Here is a 21,715-nt window from a genome sequence, read left to right on the forward strand (position 1 = left end):
GTTTTGAACATCATTAATTACAAGATGATTTTAGTTCCAATAATATAAAAAATATTTAGTCACTTAAATTAACAGTGATGTTAACTTCTAATTTTATTAAAATTGCCTATTTATGTTATTTTTCAGGACGTAATGAGCGAGTACGAACGAATCAAGCGTTCGTGCTTGAAACGAGGTGAACTTTGGGAGGATCCAGAATTTCCAGCGACCCAAGCATCAGTTTTTTATCACCAGACACCGCCATTCCAATTTCAATGGAAAAGGCCGAAGGCAAGATACCATTTTTTCTTTTTATTAACATAGTTTTTATTGCTCTTGACGGTATTCTTTATTTATCTAAATACGTATACGTAAGATAATTACCGTATTGGTAACGGTGTCGCGTATTATTAGCTGTGCTTTATTGGCTCTTCATTTCTGTGACCGACCACACTGTGGCGTTGTATTTACGTGTCATGGCGAGGAGATACTCCGACCGCTCGAGGCAATCGACAGAGTGCTATTGCGAACATACTTGTAATTTGATAAATATATGTGACTCTTTTCATTATATTAAAACATTTGCAACTCTCGCTGCCCTAATCCTATATATATACAATTATATTATTATTTATTGCATACGATTTAATTTTATTAACATCTCACTATTCACTTTACAAAAATTAAAATTTAGATTTAAATTAACTTTGATATCTGTATGTATTCAAATTTTTTTTCCATCAATTAAAAATATATCAAAAATGACATACAATACTTTTTCTTGCGATCAGGATATGAACAGTAAAACACTTAATCTTCTGTTAGTTGATGCAATGAAATTATTCTTTCGGGAGCAACTTGGAGTTAAATTAGCTTCTTTGGTTCGCTCCAGTTCCTAAAGAACGGAAAGACGTGCAACGTGGAACTTAGGAACCGTAACGAAAACAGTTCGCAACCTTGACACGTAGCTCTGTCGCCTGTGTGCTTATAATCGTGGAACAGCATCTTTTAGTTAGAGCAAAACTAACGGAATCATTCAGACAAAATCTTCATATTTTTACAATTATCTTACTAATATATTATTGCGTTTTTTTTGTAAAAGCAGTTACATTTTGTTTTTATAAATATATTTAAGATATCTGAAATATATAACTTCTCTCGATTAGTTTTTTTTTAATTATTTGTATCTTCATATAAATTTGTGAATAATTAATTTATGAAAATTAATAAAAATATTTGGATCCTTTGGCTTGATCTGCGTTAATTATGAGAATAAATTCAGAGCTTTGAATTTATTTTGAACTCCTCGAATTTTATTTTTCTTGAGTATAACGTGGTCTTTCGAAATTCAATCAAAATAATCGTGATTCTATAGAATATTAAAGCAAGGATCAGTTAGCGGGATCAATGATCCACGGTGTTAGTTACGCAATCTGCACGATGAGACGGGAAATGAGCGGGCGGCAGGTGAAGTCATCGACGCGTAGCCAGTCTTTTCTACTTATCGAACAAGACATTGCGTGGCTGTGCATCGTCGCGTCGGGTATAATAATTACAATAAAAGTCACTGACAGCCACACATTTCTACGACAAGGTCAACAATTGCGTGGAGAATACATGCGTGGTGTGCGTCTCGCTTTTAACCCAGTTACTGAAAGATCGTCCTCGAATTGTAATTCTCATCATGATCATGCCACCGGAAACACGAGCCGAAAGAGGATGGTGTTACGCCAGCACGCGGAATGCAACAGTTGGAGAACAGTTATTTAATATGGCCCGATTATTGCTATACAGTGTTTCGCATCGTTAGTACCTAGCACTTCTCCATTTGGCACAAGGTAACATAATCGTGGCGTATACGTGATCATTTTAATAGATAATTATTTCTTTGGGCTATATAATTGTGATATACATTTTAGCAATGCTAATAGAATGTAAATGCTTTTATAAAAGTTTTTTTTACAAGACATAAAAATTACATTTGTCAATTATTGCGTGGATGACCCTGCAATGTTTTATTAATGGCGATAAGTTTGAACTATGATATTAAGGATTGATATCTAAGAGCCACTTTGCAGATGAGATTTCTTTTTACTTTGGTTTTAATTTAATGGATTTAGTTTACGCTCTATATTTGTGCCTTACATATATGCTTGTTGACATAGTATGCTAAATTTTATTAATGCTTAATCGTTACAGTATTTTTAAGTACTTTTATTTATTGTTACTAACAATATTAGTAAGTTATAGTATTATGATTCAGTATTTTTTAATTGTATAACTTTATGAATATTTAATTATTACTTTTAAAATATAATTACCTGAATTATTACTAAATAAATAAAGTTGCTTTATAAACACAATTCTTTTTAATGAAATATAATTTTTTTTTAACGAGAACTAACCCACGAATAATAAAAGATAATAGCGACAGTAGAAGCGTAATAAACAGTGAAATTCAGAGTAGGTTAATTAATCATAATTAAAATGTAATGAATTGTAACCAAAGTAACTCATGTAGTTTGAAGGAATTTTGCCGGAAATGTTCATCTTGAATTAATAGCACAACTCGTGAATCATGAACATGAATCAATAGTAAAATATGCAACGAGAATCACTATTCTTCGTAACTCATTTAATATATACAGAACCTATTTCACATTGTGTTGTTCTATTATACCGAGAAAATGGAAATATGCAAACGGAATTTTCATGCAATGACAAGTAATGTGTTACGTCCCAATAAGTACCTAGTACATATAACATACATAATGTAATACAATGTATAATGTAATACAATAATACAATTTTATGTAATTATAACATTAAATTACATCAGGCGTTCTAATTTATATTTTTTAATTATAATAATATTTTATATAATTAGATATAAGTGCATACGTGCTTATATGTATTCTCAAATTTGTTATTACATTTATTATTTTAATATTTTATTTTTGCTAATGTTATATACCTCTAATTTCTTTTTTACATTATTTAAATAATTTATATTTATTAATCACTGAAAATTTTAATAATTATTAACGTCAATTAGATAGAACAAGAATAAAGATAATTTCTTTTCTTGCAGGAATTGTGCAATCGTCCTATCTTCGTCAGCGATGCACCGGCTCAGTTCGATGTTATTCCTGGCAAAATGGGTAAGTGTCGAATGTAATTTATAAAAGATAATTGAACTCTATAAGTGAACTACTACGGAGAATTTGAGAGAAGAGTAGGATATAGAGGAATAGGTTTAAAATCATTACCGGAGTAAAATGTACATAAATAAACGTAAGAAAGGCACATCCGCATATGATAAAACTGGTCGTTCCGCTCTTGCCTTTCCTCCTTATCCTGGCAGTACGGAATTCCCTCGACAGACGTAATGATATGCTGTGTAATTGTGTTCTTACACGTGTTTGAAAACCTTGGTTCCTATCTAACCTTTTTTCTTCTTACGCGACGAAAGGTTATGCGAGTTCACTACAAGTTTGTAATCGAATATTAAATCTTCACAGAGCCGCCAATTATTTACAACTTGAGAGAGTATCACCTTATAATTTTTTATATAAGAAACTATTTTATAATATGTTAATTGATCGAGAAAAAAATTATTCAAGAAATTGTAGTTTTTAAAAATTTACTTGTTTATTAAATATCGAAGATATTTTGTTTCTTAACTATATACACGCAATAATTTGAAAGCTATTATTTCTGTACACGTAATATGTGTTGCAATATATGTTGCAAAAAAAAAACTGGAACACTCTTCTTTGTTATTCTTAGATATTATAAGTGTAGTTTTTGTAACTAGAAAAGCAAGAGTTGAATTTTAATTGCAGTGATATAAAAACATTAGCAATCCTGTTACGTATTAGATGTACGTATATGATTGTAATTCTTGTAGGTAATATCAATTAAACAATTAAGAAAGAGAAGTATATTGATATTACTTATTTTTAACGAGAGAATGTTGCATTATGAAGACTTAAAGTAGACACTATCACAATTAAATGATCTAGGATATCATTAAGGGAATCCTAAAGCCGTATTATCGACTAAATCATAACTTTGTATGACAATTATATTTTTCCTTTTTTACAAATTCGAAAATCCTTTTCCAATATTAAAGTATACTTATTAATACATGTTTGTGAGATGGAGTTTATGCCGAGAACGACAAAAAATTTCGAAATTGAAATCTTAAGAAAAATATTTTGTCGTTCTCGGCATAAACTCCACTTCACAGACACGTATTAATGCGTATACTTTAATCCTGGAAAAGGATTTTCAAATCTGTAAAAAAGGAAAAAAGTAATTGTTATATAAAAATTACGATTTAGTCAGTAATACAAACGGCTTTAGGATCCCCTTAACAGTAAAATTGTAGTAAAAACTTATACGCTCGTAATTATTTTCTAATTCTTAGACACGGATATAACATTTGAAATATATATATATATATATACATTTATAGAGCACGATATATATTAAATAAATTAGAAAGTTATGCATCTGTGTCGAGTATTTGAATGCGCAACTCACTCCAGAACTTATTCCGTTAATTATTAAATCATAAAGATGGTAACACTTGTTAAATGTTACGTATCATATTAAACATTATATTTGTTTTCTTGCTATATATATATTGCTGTATAAACACTACGAAAATATCATCAAATAAAATGTAAATAATTTGGTTAATGTCGGTCAACCATTGCAGATAAACCATTGCGCTTGAAATTCTCGATTTTTGTCGAGAACAGGAAATCGATTTAAAGGAAACTAAACCAGTTTCCAGCTTGCTACTAGTACAGATTTGACAGATAATAATCATGACACTTTTTTATTGTACGCCAAGACTATTATAATTAAATTTCACATTCTTGAGAAGAAAACTTTATTTTTAATTTTCTTTTTAGATAATGAAGATGTGAGTTTGCTCCAAATGCTATTAAGTGCATTAATTATAATTATGATTTACGCTTTCTATTTTAAACTATATTTAATCACGAATATCAAAATATATATATATATAATAAAATATAATTTATTATGCAACTTATTTATTTTATTTATTTTATTATACAGTTATTATATATTATTATTTTTACCGAAAACTTCAGCTTTTTACCAGCTTAATTTTAAGTTTCATCGTACAGTGAGATGTACAATTCCTGTTGCTTATTATAATACGCTGCAACAATAATCTTGCTTTCGTCGGATTTCGCTCTGCCTGCGAATGCTCATGACTGCAACCTATTCAGGAAATTAAAACGGAGTACGACTTTACCTCGGACGCAAGCTAATGCACCATGAAACGTTCTGCGACGTAATCTCTTCCGTGGCTCGGATATAATTCACAAGTGTTGTACTGAGCCGCCGGAAGTCGAGCGCCCTCGAGTAAGCCATGCAGGCGCATTCCTGAAGATATAACTGCGTTCACTGTAAAGTGCGTGTCCCGTTGTACGCAACATGTACGCAACAGCACGCACAGCCGAGCAAGATGACGACATATAATAATTTGTACTGACCTACATAGCAGTACGGCAAAATTTGGCGATTAAACTTTGCGGTTCGATGTGTCGATACATCTGTCTTTCGATCGATTATAATAAATCTTAATCGAAGTAGAGAAGTATTTCAAGCATATCTTGACTTAAACGTAGCATACGGAGAACGAAAGATTATAAGAAGTTATATACTATATATCAAAATAAAATTATTTTACTTAATATTGAGAAAAAATCTATTTATGCTATATCTATTATAAATTAAATGATAAGAAAATAAATTAAATAGTTATAAGATTAAAATGACAATGAATGAAAATAAGAGAAAGTGATATAACAGATTTTATCTTGGATTATTATTTAGAACTATAAAATTAAATTATTATTATTCAGCAAGCGAAACCCATTTGCGTTTCTTTGATAGCATAGGACTCTAGTGTGAACTACGTGTCTGTGGATTACTATTTCGTACATAGTAAAAACATTTGTGTATTTGTGTTGAAAACGGTTCACTCACGTTCTGTGTTAACAGTTTGTCTTGAATTTTTTAACATATTTGAGTGTTAATTTAACATAATGTGATTTATGTTATTTAAAGGTTTTTAAAATTGATATTCAACGTTTCTTAGTATCAAAATGACACAATTTATGAGTAAATGAGCAAGTAACATAAAAATAATGTGTTTTAAAACGTAAATTCTAAGACAAATGAATTAAATATGTGTTAATTTAACATATCATAAATGTTAATTTTCTAAAAAAAAAAAAAAATTTCCCACGGTTTGTTTACAGACTGTGTCGATATTATCTTTCTTTGTATTTATTCTTTTACATAATATTTATGTTATCTTCTACATATTCATCTTATGTAAAATTAACTTAAAAATTTGAATGGACCGTTTGGGACATACGGTTTATGTTAAATTCGACACATTTTTTCCAACGGTGTAAGTACAGGTTATAAAACTTTCGTATCAAGCAAATGTTGTCACAATTTGTTTGAGACGCCATGTTACACTAAGATATGGTAAAAAAATACATTAATTTCGAAATTTTTGGTCGTTCTCAGCATAAACTCCACCTCACAGACACGTATTAATGCATATACTTTAATCCTAGAAAAGAATTTTCGAATCAGTGAAAGAGAAAAAGAGTATTTGTTATACAAAAATTATATGATTTAGTCGGTAATACAGACGACTTTAGGATCCTCTTAATGCTTCTCTAGAGCTGATCCAAATGTAACACAAGGGTCATTATCGAAAGTGGGCAATGTAACTCCGTGAGTAATTTGTTCCCATTTTCCTATCCTTCCGTCAAATGACAAAAACACGGTAAAACCGAACGCTCGATCAGCGATTAGACCTTCGAAAACGAAAGTAAAGTGAGTGAATGCAGTAAGATAAAGTGCAGTGTCGTTCTTGGATCCTAAATAGACAATTTTCTCACGACATTAAGACACGTTCGACGAACATTACTAAATCGTTCCATTTTTCATCATCTTTAATGATCTTTAAAGAAAATTCATTACTCATGCAATTTGCCAATGTTTTAAAGAATGTTGAACATTGCGATAGATTAAAATCTCATCCTTTAATTTATCGTAATCTATTAAGAATTTAGATAATACAATAATTTTGAAATACAATTATAAAAGTAGATATAACAGAAATAATTATATTACATCGACAATTTTTTTAACTTTTTCAATCTTTTTTAATTACCGTATTTAATTTACAGATTTTTACGTAAATTATTTTCAGGCAAGATTTCTTGTTAAAATTATTGAACAAAAAAAAGACAAAATAATAAGAAAGTAGTTGCAAAAAGTTTGAAAAAGCTGAAGTCCATGTTTGGATAATTTCTTACTAAGAATTGTTTAAAATAAAATGTTTTTAAAATTTTTTAGTTCTTGCTTTATGGAACATTTAAATTTTACAAACAGGTCATTTTATAAGATATTATCGTTTCACTTACAGGTGACAAATGGCTGGTGTCATGTTTGGGAGTGCTGCACCTTAGCAAGGGTCTATTCTACAGGGTGGTACCGGCTGATCAAGGTTTCGGCAGCGGTGGAGAACCACCAGGCTCACCGACTGCAGAATACGCCGGGGTGTTTAGGTTTCGATTGTGGTGGTGTGGTGCATGGGTGGAGGTTCTGGTCGACGACAGATTACCAGCGGTTCACGGAAGACTAGCTTTCGTGCAAAGTCGCCATAGCGATCAGTTCTGGCCGGCGCTGCTGGAGAAAGCGTACGCTAAGTAAGTTTTCTTCGGTAATTTTTTTTATGTCAAATCTTCACGGGCAAATGAATCCGCAGGTAGATAAACTAGAAAAATCTCATCTACAATAAACATAGTATTTTGTTGACCCAGATAATACAAGTAATTGAGAAAGTTATTTATTGATGAGTTGAGCGATTATGTGGCCCTGACTTCAATCTTCTTGATGAAATTACTATATTATCATTAGCGAATTTTTTAAATGAACTATACCGATAAAATATAAATAATAAATTACAATATATTTGTGGAATAAGTGATATTTTTAAATGATAAAGAATCTTCATGGCAAAAGAGAATGTAGATTTTATTTAATTCATAAGGAACTTTTTATCTATCTAATTTAACAAGAACTTTCACATTCGTAATCTTTGATCTTCGCATAAGACCATAGAAGTAGAAAGACGAGACATTATGTTTCTTACTACGGAGGTAGTTTTCGAGCCAGTTTGAGACAAACGGCGAGCTGCCGTGGGCGGCGTAGGCGTTCACCAGGTGGCTGTTCAAGGTGAACTCGCGCGAAGATCGATCTCAGTGCGTTCGATCGATGAACCTCGATCACCATCGCTGTGGATGTAGTGTGCGTGAATGCGAGTGCCTCGACCGGACTCTGAGATTTATTCTAAATTTGGCCAAACGCGTTAGATGGAACCGTATAAGGAAATGAACTGATAATAAGTAATATTTTCTCAAAATATAACAAGATACCTTTACATCACAATTCTGTAATTTCTGTAAAATTATTATTTATCATATAGAATTAAATAAATTAAAAAATAATCTTCAAGAAAAATATAGTTTGGAACAAAATCAAATGAGTGGAGACTGAAACTTGTCATTACACGAGTTTGTATAATTTCGTCTGAAATAATTTTACATGACTACAGAGAAACAGGATTTTTTGCATGCATCAAATATATAATTAACGTATAATGTGTAATTAATGTATATTATCGAACAAATATATTGTGATTTGGCTTGTCGTGTATTTTGACAAGCGGAGCGAAGAGAGACGATGATATTGAACCGTTTGTGGGGCGATGGATAGAAACTTCATCCCGCAACATCATTTCGCGATACGTTGAGATCCATGACGCGAGTAATCGAGGCGCGCGATCTCTCGCCACGAGATAGAAGATGAGTTTACGTGGACGGATGGACGACGATGACCGGTTCTGTCGGAGGTCCTTGCTCCTCTTCTTAATCTTTCTCTGATGACCGTACGTACCATCCTCTCTACCATTTCCTTTCCCTCGTTATCCCAGTCTTGCACATCTCTCTTTCTCCTCCTTTCTTGCTGTCTTCTTCTTGATTTCTTGCCCCATCGTGAGTGTAAACCCTCGCCTGGGCGTTGCTCTCGAAACTGCTTGCAAGGTGATGGTATCAAAAAGAAAGACGATCTCGTCTCTCGTCAGACAAAAGAGATCCGAGAAAGTAAACGACGATCGAGAAACAATTATTTAACGATTTTTGCGCGAAATTTCGCGTGTATTTCTCCATTATATGTCTTTACTTATCTATTATCTTTAGACAATAGAGAAACAATTACTTCGAAATAAAGAGTGATAGTTTTCCCATCCCCACAGTAGAAATGAACTAGTCTCAGAGTATTATATAATTTATCTTGCAGATAACATTCTTACGTTATTATTATATAATATTTATATACGTATATAATTATTCAAATATATTTTCTTTATCACTAAATTTTTTATTTAATGTTTCATTAAATTTTGAATAATTTTGTAATAATACAAAATAATTTTCTATTTAATGTTTAATTAAATTTTGAGTAATTTTGTTATAATACGAAATATTGATTATAATACTTATTTAAAATTATAGAAAACAATATTAAATCAAAGTATATGGCATTTTGTATAGGGTACAGAGAATCTACATTTAAAAAAGTAATGTCTCAAATTTTACATTTAATAGATTTAAATTATACTGGAAGCTTATACATATCGCTGCTAAATATTAACAAGTTCTTAAAGAAGTTGTTAAGAAGTTTTAAATGAGGATCAGTCAGTAATAGCAGGATTTTCATACTGTTTAACTATATCTATTTAAATAATGATGAGTTTCATGAATATGTACATTCGTTACGCTCGAGGAGATTTACGTACATGGATGCTTAAAATAAAAAAAGACTTGGTTTTTCTTGTGTTAAGGATGCATCAATTGGCTAAATAATATTAATCCACATAAATCTCGGTGTCTAAGAAAACACTATGCTGGCAAATAGTGATATGTTCTCAGCTAACAACCGTGAACGTACTTTGCTATAATTTCATCATCAAACGCACCACTTTTACGTCACAATACTGCATACACGTGCGTAATGAGAGAGCGTGGCTGCGCCTTGACTCTCGTGGTGAAAGCAGAACAGGATGATGACGGGTTTCAAGCGGGAAAAATTGCGTTATCTTTTTTCAGGAGGGGTGGGCGCAATAATATATGTTGCAACTGTATAAACATTTTTATTTAAAATTATTTTTATGGTTACAAAAGAATACGATGTACTATTTTATATCAAATTTACATGGAATTTAAAAGTTAAGTATTATGATGTTATATTTACATTTATAATTAATAATAATAATATAGTCTTTTCAATTTTATAAAATGAAAATAAGAATTTCATAAATTTTGATAACATATTATTACGAGTAGTATGTTTACAATGTATAAGTCAAGTTTAATTTTTGAATTTCATAACATAAATTAAATAATTGATACGTATTTCATTTTTTATATGTTATACGCATTATATTGCGTCAATTATGAAACATCATACCGAGGTCGTGAATCGTTAATAATTGATCGCACGTAGTAGATTCTTAGCAACTTCCGCTCGTCAACGTTGAAATATGCAGTGCTGTTAATTGATGCCACAGCTTCGATTTAAAACGCAATTTGAAACTGCTAACATGACTTTACTCACGGAAAAGTAATTTTCTACTGCAAATGTCGATCGTAATTACGATTACAATAATGATTGCGCGATGATGAAAATATTATATGTGACCCTGCACAAGTGGTGTAATACTTGCATGTTGCAAGTTATGCACGCGTAATAAGTTTAACGCGATAATGTTTATGATTCCGTGTCAGGAAATATCGCATCATGCGTATGCCTGGTAGTTTTCACGGTAAAAAATTTTATAACGTAATTTCAGTTATTACAGTATGAAATAATCGCGCGATGCATCGTGCAAGCATTAGTTGAATAATTTAGTCACAATGTAGTTTCATTTTGTGTCTCATAATGATATGTGTTAAACCATTAGAGAAGATTGTATTAATTGCCAAATCTATCAATAGCATATACATTTTGATATATATATTTGCAAACTGTGTTGGTTTTTGCGAAATTATTCGCGCAAACGTTGTAAGATCGCTATGTATCAGTCATAACAAATGTGTGATTATGCTGCATGCACACACTGGAAAAAAATATAGTCAATTTTAACAAATTTTTAATATTTAGTTCAATACTGCCAACTAAATATTTATTAAACATAAAGATACACAATATTTATTTAATACAAGAAACATTAATTTGATTTAACAATTATTCTTTTTACTGAACAAATATCTATTTACTGTAAGTAAATGTTTAGTTGGCAGTGTTGAACTAAATATTTATTAAAATTGACTATATTTTTTTTCAGTGCAGCAAACTGTAAACGCAAAACAAATATGGATTAATATTATATCATTATTCAATTTTTAGACGTATCGACACACTTTCGCATCAGTGCCATATATTCTTCGATGGAATCGCGATATGTCGACGATGAATTAATTCTGCAAGCAGTGTCACTTTGTATACGTGAACCGGTAAATATCTCAACGACAACATATCCATGCCGGTATCGATCGGAGAATCGCAAAGAATAAGAGAGAGAAAGAAAGAGAGAAACAGACTCGTTCGTCGACCTTTCCTCTTTCACCGCGACCCTGTAAATCTGGCCGATCCGGAACGATTGGCCAATTTTATTAAACCAGTAGCGGCATCGAGAATCGGTTAGAAAGCCCATGCGCTCTTTCGCGTGCCAATATGCGCAAGAGGAATATATGCGCAACATGCTTCTCCATCGATTTCCATTAGAAAACATCGCTAGGCTCCCCTCGAATCTCGCTCGGCCGAACAGACCCCTATCGTATATTTCATTCGTTTTGTAGAAAGTCGTTGGAAAATATCACAAATTGCGCGAACATGCCCGTGGAATGGAATGTAATTATATACGGTATATAAAATTAAAATTTCAAAGTGTGAAAAAATATTTATTTTTATAAATTATACATAATAAAATAAAATTGTAATTTTATTGTAGCTTCGTAGTTTTAAGCTATTACTTATTCAGCGATTGAAGTAAGAATTGAAGTTCGATTTAGCACAGAAAAATATATTTCTTGTAAAAATGAACAGTTATTAAATTCCGTTGAGAATGAACTTCTTATTCTGGGTTTATCTTTTTTATATAGAATCACTTTCTCGCGAAGCTATATTACTGAGAAACGTTTTTATGTAAGAAGTAATTTATTTCAGTACTAATATGCTTGCAAACGCGATACATGTAACAGCGGATCTCCGTGACAGTTCTTAGCACGTGTTTTCTCCATTTTAACTTCGCAACGAAGGCACTCGACTCGAAAAGAAATCAGGCAGCTCCGAGATATTTCGTCTGCCCGATCGTACGTTGAACGTGCGTGATTCGCGTGCACGCACACGCTTGACGCGAGAGTGTGCTTGGTGAGGGTACACAGGGCCCCGATACTTTCACTCGGCAAGTAGTCGGTATCGCTGCTTGCCAGCAATGAATCGGAGGTCAGTGCACTGGTGACCACAGTCCACGCTCGTATCGGCCAGCGTAAAACGGCCGCGAAAGCATGCCGATAATCCCTCGAAGGTGGATGCTCGCCGGTGCGGACAGCTACAAGTCGATCTTGCCCCGTTCGGCTCTTCGGTATCATTAAGATCTCGCTGTTCGCATGTTCGTAAAATCATGCGAGTCATCATGCACGCTAGATTCGCTAAGCGGTCGAATTACTTCTCGATCGCCGCTTTCTATACGCGCGAGAAAGATATACCAACCGTTTACGTAAGAAAAAAAATGAAGCGAGATCTGACAGATCAAATCGCGTGACGTGCGCGTGTATGAAAAGTTGTCGGTCGAGAAACGATATGCAAGTAAAAAGTGCTGTCGATGTTGCAAAGAACTTATTAATGATTCAGCAGGCCGGAAATAACAGTGTTTATATGATCGGTTGGTGAATATATTTTGCTACTATTTTTAATAGATACAGCCTTGAATTTCTAATTTCTGTTTCTCATTTATGCATACATATACATATTAATATTTCGCTGTTAGGTTTTTAATATTTTTAATAGGTTCGTGCAAAAAAATGTTGGTTTTTCTGTATTGCTATTAAGAGCAGTCGTAAAAAACTTCGTTAAAAAATGGACGAAATTTGAATTTAAAAGAAGAGTTTTAAATAGCTTGAAATCTCTACTTTCGAAAGATCACTGTATTTTTTAGTTTATGTGAGTTTGATAATGTTTACATATAGAAAACTACCAGCTGAAAAAATTGAAAAAATTTCTTTTCACTTTGTAGGTCGGTTACGTGCCTCCCAAAAAATCGAGAAAATTTTTTACTACCTATCGTGAGAAAGATTGAAGTTTTCTCTCTCTACAAAATTGTTTTTTAATAATATTCCTACGTTTTTTTGTTCCTGAGTTACTCGCGGATTAAGTAAAAGTAGTATTCGGACTTTGATTGCTCATAACGATTATACCATTTGATAGAGTGAAGTTTCAGCTTTAAGAATCAATATTTTTTGATTGCAATATAATGATTTTTAACAAAGTTATGAGCAGTCAAAGTCCGAATGCTATTTTTACTTAATCCGCGAGTAACTCAGAAACAAAAAATCGTAGGAACATTATTAAAAAACAATTTTGTAGAGAAAATTTCAATCTTTCACAATAGATAATAAAAAATTTTCTCGATTTTTTTAGGGGGCAGATCTATACAGTGAAAAATAATTTTTTCATTTTTTTTAGCTGGTAGTTTTCTATATGTAAAAATGATTAAACTCACATAAACTCAAAAAATACAGTGACCTTTCGAAAGTAGAGATTTCAAGCTTTAAAACTCTTTTTTTAAATTCAAATTTCATCCATTTTTTAACGAAGTTACGACTGCTCTTAATAACAATACAGAAAAATTGACATTTTTTGTACCAACTTAATATTTTGTTGTTTTATTATTTTTCACATTCAAATGGTAATTATCACGAAACACTGCTTTTCACCTGTTTTGTGTTATTTATTATGACGTGATGATAAATATATATCACGATCTTGTAAATTTTTATAGTGTCACTTTGATTAGAATAATATAACTTTTGTATAAAATTATCTATTTATGAAAATGATCACAAAATGCGTTAAAAAGAAATGAGTAAAAGTGAAAAATATTAAACAGACAATAAATAAATTGAGCCTAGGAGATTATCCTCTAGACTCTTCACTATGAACGAAAGGAGAGTAATTTTGTGATTATACATCACATTTTGTCATGCAATGATCTCAAGGATGCTACTGCGAGTAGGATGTAACGAGTACGTAGTAATAGCGGAAAGCGATTGACAATGATGACATAGATGATTGGTAATAGAGCGAAGCAACGTGACAATGACGTTGCATATACGCGTGCGACTGCATCGCTCCGTTAGACAAACGCGAAACGGAAGTGCATCAACAGGCAAGCGTGCTGTTAACCGTTGAGTCACAAAGTGACAAAGATAGAATTACATAGCCACAGCGGTTGCACCTTCGGTCGAAAGTGCGGTGACCTCGTTACTTGAACTCTTATGCGCTTCTCCATGTATTAACATCTATCAAAAATGAAGTTCATTATTAATTTTATTATTTGTTAAATGTATTTCATAAAAAATTATTTATTCATAATATTTACATGTAAAAAATTAATATTTATAGGAAGATTGTGTAATGATTATATCTTTATTATGCTCCATCTTCCAATTTATTTCTTTCAATTAATTATTCCTATGAAATATTAACGATTTTCTACGTATCTTCGATTAATCACGCAACGATCGTTTCCTTTGAATTATCAGTAACATGGTGTTAATTAATCGTGGATAATGAACTTCGCATATTGCTCTTATGGTCTTACAAGAAAAGGCGAGGAGGGAGGGGAATGGAAAGAAACGCAAGTTGACTGCAACAACGATCTATTTGTACGCTCGAAATCTTTCTCCCTGGATATTACGTATATTTTCCTTGAGAAAATACCCAGGTAACACCCGCAATCGTGCGTGTGAATAGTTACGGTTTCCAGATTGACTCGAACACGCGCAAACCGCACGCGCGATAACAAAGAAAAGGCGTTTGAAACGAAGTGAACTGTGCGAGCTCCGTTATCTCCGGAATGTTAATTCCCGCAGGAACGGCACATGCAAGGAAGATAATATCGTTTATACACATATATGTACACTCCCTTGATCTTACTCTCGAGTTCCGACAAGTTCGTCGAGCATCTTCGTGACCTTCTTCTTCTACTTCTCTCTACCATCATCCTTCCCTTTTACTCGTGCGTCGCATAGGTCAGGAATGGTTCCGCATAAAATACCGATTACATTTTCCATCGGATTCAATATTGAAAGCGTTATCAGAAATTGTTGCAATACCAACGATCATGGAACGTTAATAAAATTATGTTTCCTCTTTGGTTGGGTTCCATGCGCAAGATTAGCTTGAAAGTACTTTATACGCTTTGGTTTCATTATATCTACATACCGATATTTATTTTTAGAGATAAAGCCTACGAACTTTCTCGGTTGTAGAAAAAATATGATATGTAAATATCATTTAATATGTAAATATTGGACTAGATTTATAATTACACATGTGAAATCATGATATATATATAGCTAATAGTAATAATTCAATTTTATTTCAAGTTTATTATAAATATGAAAAATAATTAGTGCTAAAAAATGTTAAATAAGAATTTTTTAATTATAAATGTGATACTAAATAATATTTGAATATGTATTACATTTCTCGAACACGAATGCTATTAATTATGAGATATTGTCACACGAGACACTAGATTAATCAAATTAGATTTATTTGAATGAAAGTATTCATAATTGTGACATGAAAATATTGAAAATTTCTTTATACGTAAGAGGAAACAACATTCAATTAACAATCCTATAATATTTCTGATCGTGTCTGCGATTACGATGTTACACATTGATTCTTCGCAAATTGATTCGATGAAAGCAATTCTTATGTTGTTTGTAATGGCGTCAAGGAAGTGTATAGTGTAATGTAGTGTCAGTGCTAAGAGTCTAAGAGGTCGTAAGGGGAAAAAATACGACTCTCATCCGCTTTCCCTCATCCAACTAAGTACTCAGTGATTAAGAAAGTCCATACCATGTTTTCTCTATCAAGGTATCAGTGTAAAATAGTATGAGAAATTACTGATCGATCTTTGTTGTCACGATAAACTCATGGCTAATGAGTGATGGCAATTTTCTTATGATTAATGCACGTTATTTATTACTTCAAGATCGAGAATTGTTATTTTTTCTACGTATTTAGTTTTGTATATCTATTCAATCATTTATTATTCCCACATCTTAGATGATTTAACAAAATTAGCATGCGTGAAAAGATGAAGAATATTAAGCATGGATTAAGCCTGGCGAAATTTTGATATCAGATTATTGTCATAAAATATCTTGTTATGTTATTTATTATAATATTTTTGCATATATAAAGCTTATTAAGTAATATTTATGTACTGGACTATTTACACAAATTTATTCAAAGTGTTTGATGCTTTTTGGAAATAACATTATCTATATTTTTATTGATTATGGGAAAGATAATATTGTAACTGCTCTAAGTAAGAGAAACATTGTTTCATGTCTGTATAAATATAAAATAATTTAAATGCCGGTTTTGTTTTCAGACTTCACGGTTCTTACGAGGCACTTAAATATGGTACATTACTGGATGGCTTGTCTGATCTCACGGGTGGCATTACCGAAAGCATCGCAATTCGTCAGGATCCCACAGCTTGTGGACGAGCGTTGTCAAAACTTTTGGACATGACGTCTCTTATTACTTGTACAGTAAATAATAATCAACAACAGCAGGTACAAGATATTTCAAAGATAGCATTTGATTCTTTCAAACACTTTGCTCACATGCGTATTTTCTACCTTAGATACGTGCCAGCACAGAAAAACTCGCTAATGGGATACAAATGGGAATCAATTACAGATTGTATGCGATTGAAAGGGTTAGTATATTAGTCACCAGCATTTTTATATAATTTATATTTATAAGAGCAGCGGGAGTAATACAAGATATTTGAAAGAACGATATCGATTTCCGTGTTGCAGGTGGAAACTTTTGGAGGGGAAGCAGTGCAATTAGTAAAATTAAGGAATCCTCTTGGGCCTGGCGGGGAATATGTCGGTGCCTGGGCGAGAGGTGGGCTTGAATGGGAGGAAGTGCCAGCAATGGAAAGGGAACGGTTAGCTGTGAGAAATATGGCCGAAGGAGAATTTTGGTAGGTTCACAAAACAGTAGCGTATAATTTTATAATGTAAGACAAATAAAAATAACGTTAGAAAATGTATTAAATTAGTCTAGATGAAAAAAATTGTGTGATTTATTACTAAATATAAATTGGGACAATTTGGAATCAAATGTTGTTGAATAGTCCCCGCAGTTAATAGTATGGTAGCTTTCCAAACTTCGGTGAAGTTACGAAATGTTTCAACTACGTATTGTTACGAGCAGGATATCATACTCAGATTTCGTTAAGACGTTTACTCACCTGGAAGTTGTGCATCTGGATGCTGAAACTTCGAGAGATGAGCCGTCGTTACACAGTAAACATACTTGGCAAATGAAATTGTATCAAGGCAGCTGGAGGAGAGGCGTTACCGCAGGAGGATGTCGAAATAATCAAGGTTTGATTATTCCATCACTCGTGAATCTACGTTATATATATATATATATATATCTATATCTATATATCTTAAACATTGTCATTGAGATTACAATTATATTAGCGATTCTAAACAGTTTAAAAATGAGTGCATTTTATATTACTTATTCAACCAAGTTATATAAATAATCTAACGAATATGTTTTCTTTCTCATATAGAAACTTTTCACATAAATCCACAATTACATCTGATTTTAAGTGAGATGGAAGAAGTCATCGTTTCATTAAATCAGCATTCAATTATGGAGCCGAAAGTAAGAAGTGTTTCCAAAATATCGTACATTCAATGTGTCTTTTGTTAAATTAAATTGGCTTATCAAACTTTCGCTGTCTTCAGGTAATTGGATTCACAGCATATACATTGCCGAAGAACAGTACCGAATCGATAAACAAACAGTTTTTTAAGAAGAACAAGTCCTTAGTTAATTCTCAGTATACGAATAGTCGGCAGGTGAGCCACAGGTGTCAGCTCGAGCAGGGCGGTTACCTGCTAGTACCTACGACCTTCGAGCCGACTCAAGAAACGAGTTTCACATTACGAGTCTACAGCAGTAAGCCTCTAAAACTCAAGTAGGTATATGCATTTGCTGATGTTATATACGTTTGCACGAGGCGGTACAAAGGATCGAATGATCGTCTCGGTGCATTTAATGTGCAGAATACATTAACTTACGTGAAGACATGTATACGCCCGCCTTCAACTATAGTTTTAAAATCCTTTCTTGACCATATTTCAAAGGATGCATCAAGTAATTGCCTCTTCTGAGCATACATTCTTTTGTTATGGAAACGCAATACATTGAATATTTTTTTCAGTTAAATAATTTGCTGCCTTTGTTTATCATTGATATTTGTATTTTCTTCTTTTTGCGCGTGTATGTTATTTATTAATGTGTAATATTATTATATTTTATCATTAAAATTGCTTTGTTTAAAATTTTTAAATACGTAAAATATTCACTTTTGGATTATTGCACATTAATATGTCTTGTATCCTGGAATAAAAGAGTGAACAGTAAAATTCCATTTTCTACACATTATACCATTAATGTTTCAGATTGTTAGACACTCCGCCGTCGTTAATGAAATCGGCAATTGTTAAGGCGCCTCCCCTCGAAGGAAAAGGCTTCTCTCAATACGAAGCTGTATTTCTGCAGCTCGCTGACGAGCACAGAACCGTAAACGCTTTCGAGCTGCAGGAGCTTTTAGAAGCTTGTTTACCAAATGGTATGATGCTTTTCTCTCCGTCGTAAAATACATATTTTGCTAAAAGTAGAATGCATTAAAATGTTACGCGATGTTAATTTAAATAAATGTATTTTTTTTTATTTCTAGATTATATCAAAAGCTGTGCCTGCATGGAAGTCTGTCGACAAGTAGTGCTCACTATGGATGTATCCTTTTATAATAAAAACTTTGTTTTTTTAGGCTATAATGATTTTTTAGTATTTTTTTGACCGCCATAACTGTGCAGTCTAACCGCAGACCACAGCTTTTATGTGATAATTGTTTGCAAAGTTAGAACTTTAGCTTCGTGTTCAATTTATTTAATTGACCATATACATTAATTATTTCATTATAATTTTAAATAAAATCGTCTGTTTATTCTCTCTGGTAATTTATGAGATATATAATAAGCAATTAATTTCCTTACATTTCTTACGTCTCTAAATAGAGTTCTGGAAGTGGCCGGCTGAAGTTTAATGATTTCAAAGATCTTATGTGCAGTTTAAAGTACTGGCAAGCTGCTTTTAAGAATCACACAAAGGAAAAGACGGGTATACTCAAGGCGGAGAGATTGCGAGATGCTCTACTGGAAGTTGGTACGTAAAAAGAAAATGTAATACAGTGCTTGAAATAAATATTCTATTTCGTCGTGGTTTAATGAAACCTTCTATCTCAGGTTTTCAATTAAATACGGATGTATTATCCATTTTGATCCTTCGATACATGAGGAAAGACGGTACTCTTCGATTTGGCGATTTTGTTTCGGCAATCTTACATTTGAGCGACGCATTTGGTATGTTTATTATGAGACGTTTAATTAGCTTATATAATTTGATTTATTTAAGTTCTTAAATATTTTGTATTAATTGAGTGTTTTACATTTATTTAGGAATATTCGAGAGCAAGGATCCTTTGCAAAATGGGACAATAAAGTTAAGCTTGTCGGAGGTACACAAAAATCCTGTTAATAGATTATCTTATTATTTATTTTTATGATTATGAGTCATAAGTCATTAGAAATTATACTAATTGCGGATTTTTTTTTACAGTGGCTGAGATCGTCTCTGATGTGTTAAAAATGTCAGTCAGCGTAAATCATGTACCTTGTGAATTGTCTGTAAATAACATTTTCTCTATTTCATGACGTTAGATATAAGTTTTAGCCATATTAACGATTAGTGCCCATCTATTTACACTTTGTAAAATAATATCATTGTCTTTTACATTATCACTGATCATCATTTCGTTATGTAATTATTACATATTACGATTAAGAAATTATGTATAATACGTCGTTTGTATAAGAATATCGCACGGATAATAAAGTTAAGTTTATTTTGCATAGTTCTTGTTTACTTTTTATTAGATTTTGATATATACATATCTAATCAGATTTAATAAGCTATGAGTTTTTTCGAGTAAATATAAATAACGTAATTTTTTTCGTTTAATTGGATAAAATATTAAGATTGAGAACCAAACTATTCACAATTGAAGATTATTTAATTATCAAAAGTAAACGTTTTAAACTCAAGTATATATGTTATTAAATAAAGACTATAATATGTGCATGTATATCGGAGAGGAAAGAATGTAGCAAAGTTACAATAGAAACATTTATTTATAGAATTCGTTCGAGAGATACAACGAAACTTTTGATATCCTAGAATTTATCACCTACTCCCAACGCGGCGGAGTAAGGTATAATTCGCGCAAACTGATTAATTTCTTGTCCGAGTCGACTCAACTCATACACAGTTTCACTTTTTGATCGAGGATTTCATCCTACGCGAATTATATAATAAGTGCACACGAGACACAGATAGGTGGACGGCGATATGTGAAAATTACCAGGAACAAAACTGACATAAAAGCGATTCTATCCGTAATCGATTGATTATTCCAGGCAATTTCAAATGTCCCGTCTTTAGACTTTAGATGATGCTTTGATCAAAGAGACTGCCGGGTGCGTTGTAACGATAGATTGCAATCCGGCATGCGTCGAAAAACACGTACGTTCGTTATCAACTATGTCCTGCAACATCGACATCTGTCACTGCGAGCAACATATTCGAATTGTACGTGACTCTCGAGCTGATATTCTGATAACTCTATAACTCCGAGTTTTATTGTGGGAAATTTGTGCAAAACTAGAATGTTTTTTTGCTGTATAAAATATGAGTAATTTTAATATTTCACTTTGATATGTGTAAGTTTGAGTTTTGACACTGGAAAGTCCAGAGATAGATAATTCCTTTATTAGTGTTTTTAAGTATTTAGAATTACTGCAATTCATATAAGGATTTTAGTAATTTCAAATAATTGTTAAAGTAATGTTATAATAATTGATATCTTATTATGCTATATTCATTGATTATACATACATATTTTAAATCACATTCTTGAAATATATATGGTAAAGCAACTGTAAAAAATATTTTAATGTTAAAAAATAATTTTTATATATTATTCTAAATCTAATTGGGAGATCATCTATGTGTATATATGGTCCATAAATAAAAATTCTGTAAACTACAACGAAATATTTCGAAACGATACCATTAAAAATTCTTTCTATGTAAAAATATAAATTTGAAACAATGTGAACAACTGGATAGAATCAGAACTCAAGCTCGA

At 32.1% G+C, this 21,715-nt stretch overlaps 1 protein-coding gene across 1 annotated transcript in view; it reads left to right on the forward strand.

Annotated features, from left to right (window-relative positions):
* Positions 1 to 20,352, forward strand: part of CalpC (calpain C) — a 33,788-nt gene extending 13,436 nt beyond the window's left edge. The window contains exons 2-16 of the mRNA XM_018452492.1: positions 127 to 270; positions 3,071 to 3,140; positions 7,475 to 7,757; positions 16,802 to 16,988; positions 17,060 to 17,134; positions 17,238 to 17,407; positions 17,641 to 17,813; positions 18,011 to 18,105; positions 18,189 to 18,421; positions 18,909 to 19,078; positions 19,187 to 19,245; positions 19,527 to 19,674; positions 19,755 to 19,871; positions 19,968 to 20,026; positions 20,128 to 20,352. Of these exons, the coding sequence (XP_018307994.1) occupies positions 127 to 270; positions 3,071 to 3,140; positions 7,475 to 7,757; positions 16,802 to 16,988; positions 17,060 to 17,134; positions 17,238 to 17,407; positions 17,641 to 17,813; positions 18,011 to 18,105; positions 18,189 to 18,421; positions 18,909 to 19,078; positions 19,187 to 19,245; positions 19,527 to 19,674; positions 19,755 to 19,871; positions 19,968 to 20,026; positions 20,128 to 20,154 (2,010 nt within the window). The 3' untranslated portion in view covers positions 20,155 to 20,352. The remainder of the gene's footprint in view (positions 1 to 126; positions 271 to 3,070; positions 3,141 to 7,474; positions 7,758 to 16,801; positions 16,989 to 17,059; positions 17,135 to 17,237; positions 17,408 to 17,640; positions 17,814 to 18,010; positions 18,106 to 18,188; positions 18,422 to 18,908; positions 19,079 to 19,186; positions 19,246 to 19,526; positions 19,675 to 19,754; positions 19,872 to 19,967; positions 20,027 to 20,127) is intronic.
* Positions 20,353 to 21,715: the final 1,363 nt, after the last annotated feature.

The sequence above is a fragment of the Mycetomoellerius zeteki genome, unplaced genomic scaffold, assembly GCF_001594055.1.
Source record: "Mycetomoellerius zeteki isolate Tzet28-1 unplaced genomic scaffold, Tzet1.0 scaffold35, whole genome shotgun sequence".
NCBI lineage: Eukaryota > Metazoa > Arthropoda > Insecta > Hymenoptera > Formicidae > Mycetomoellerius > Mycetomoellerius zeteki.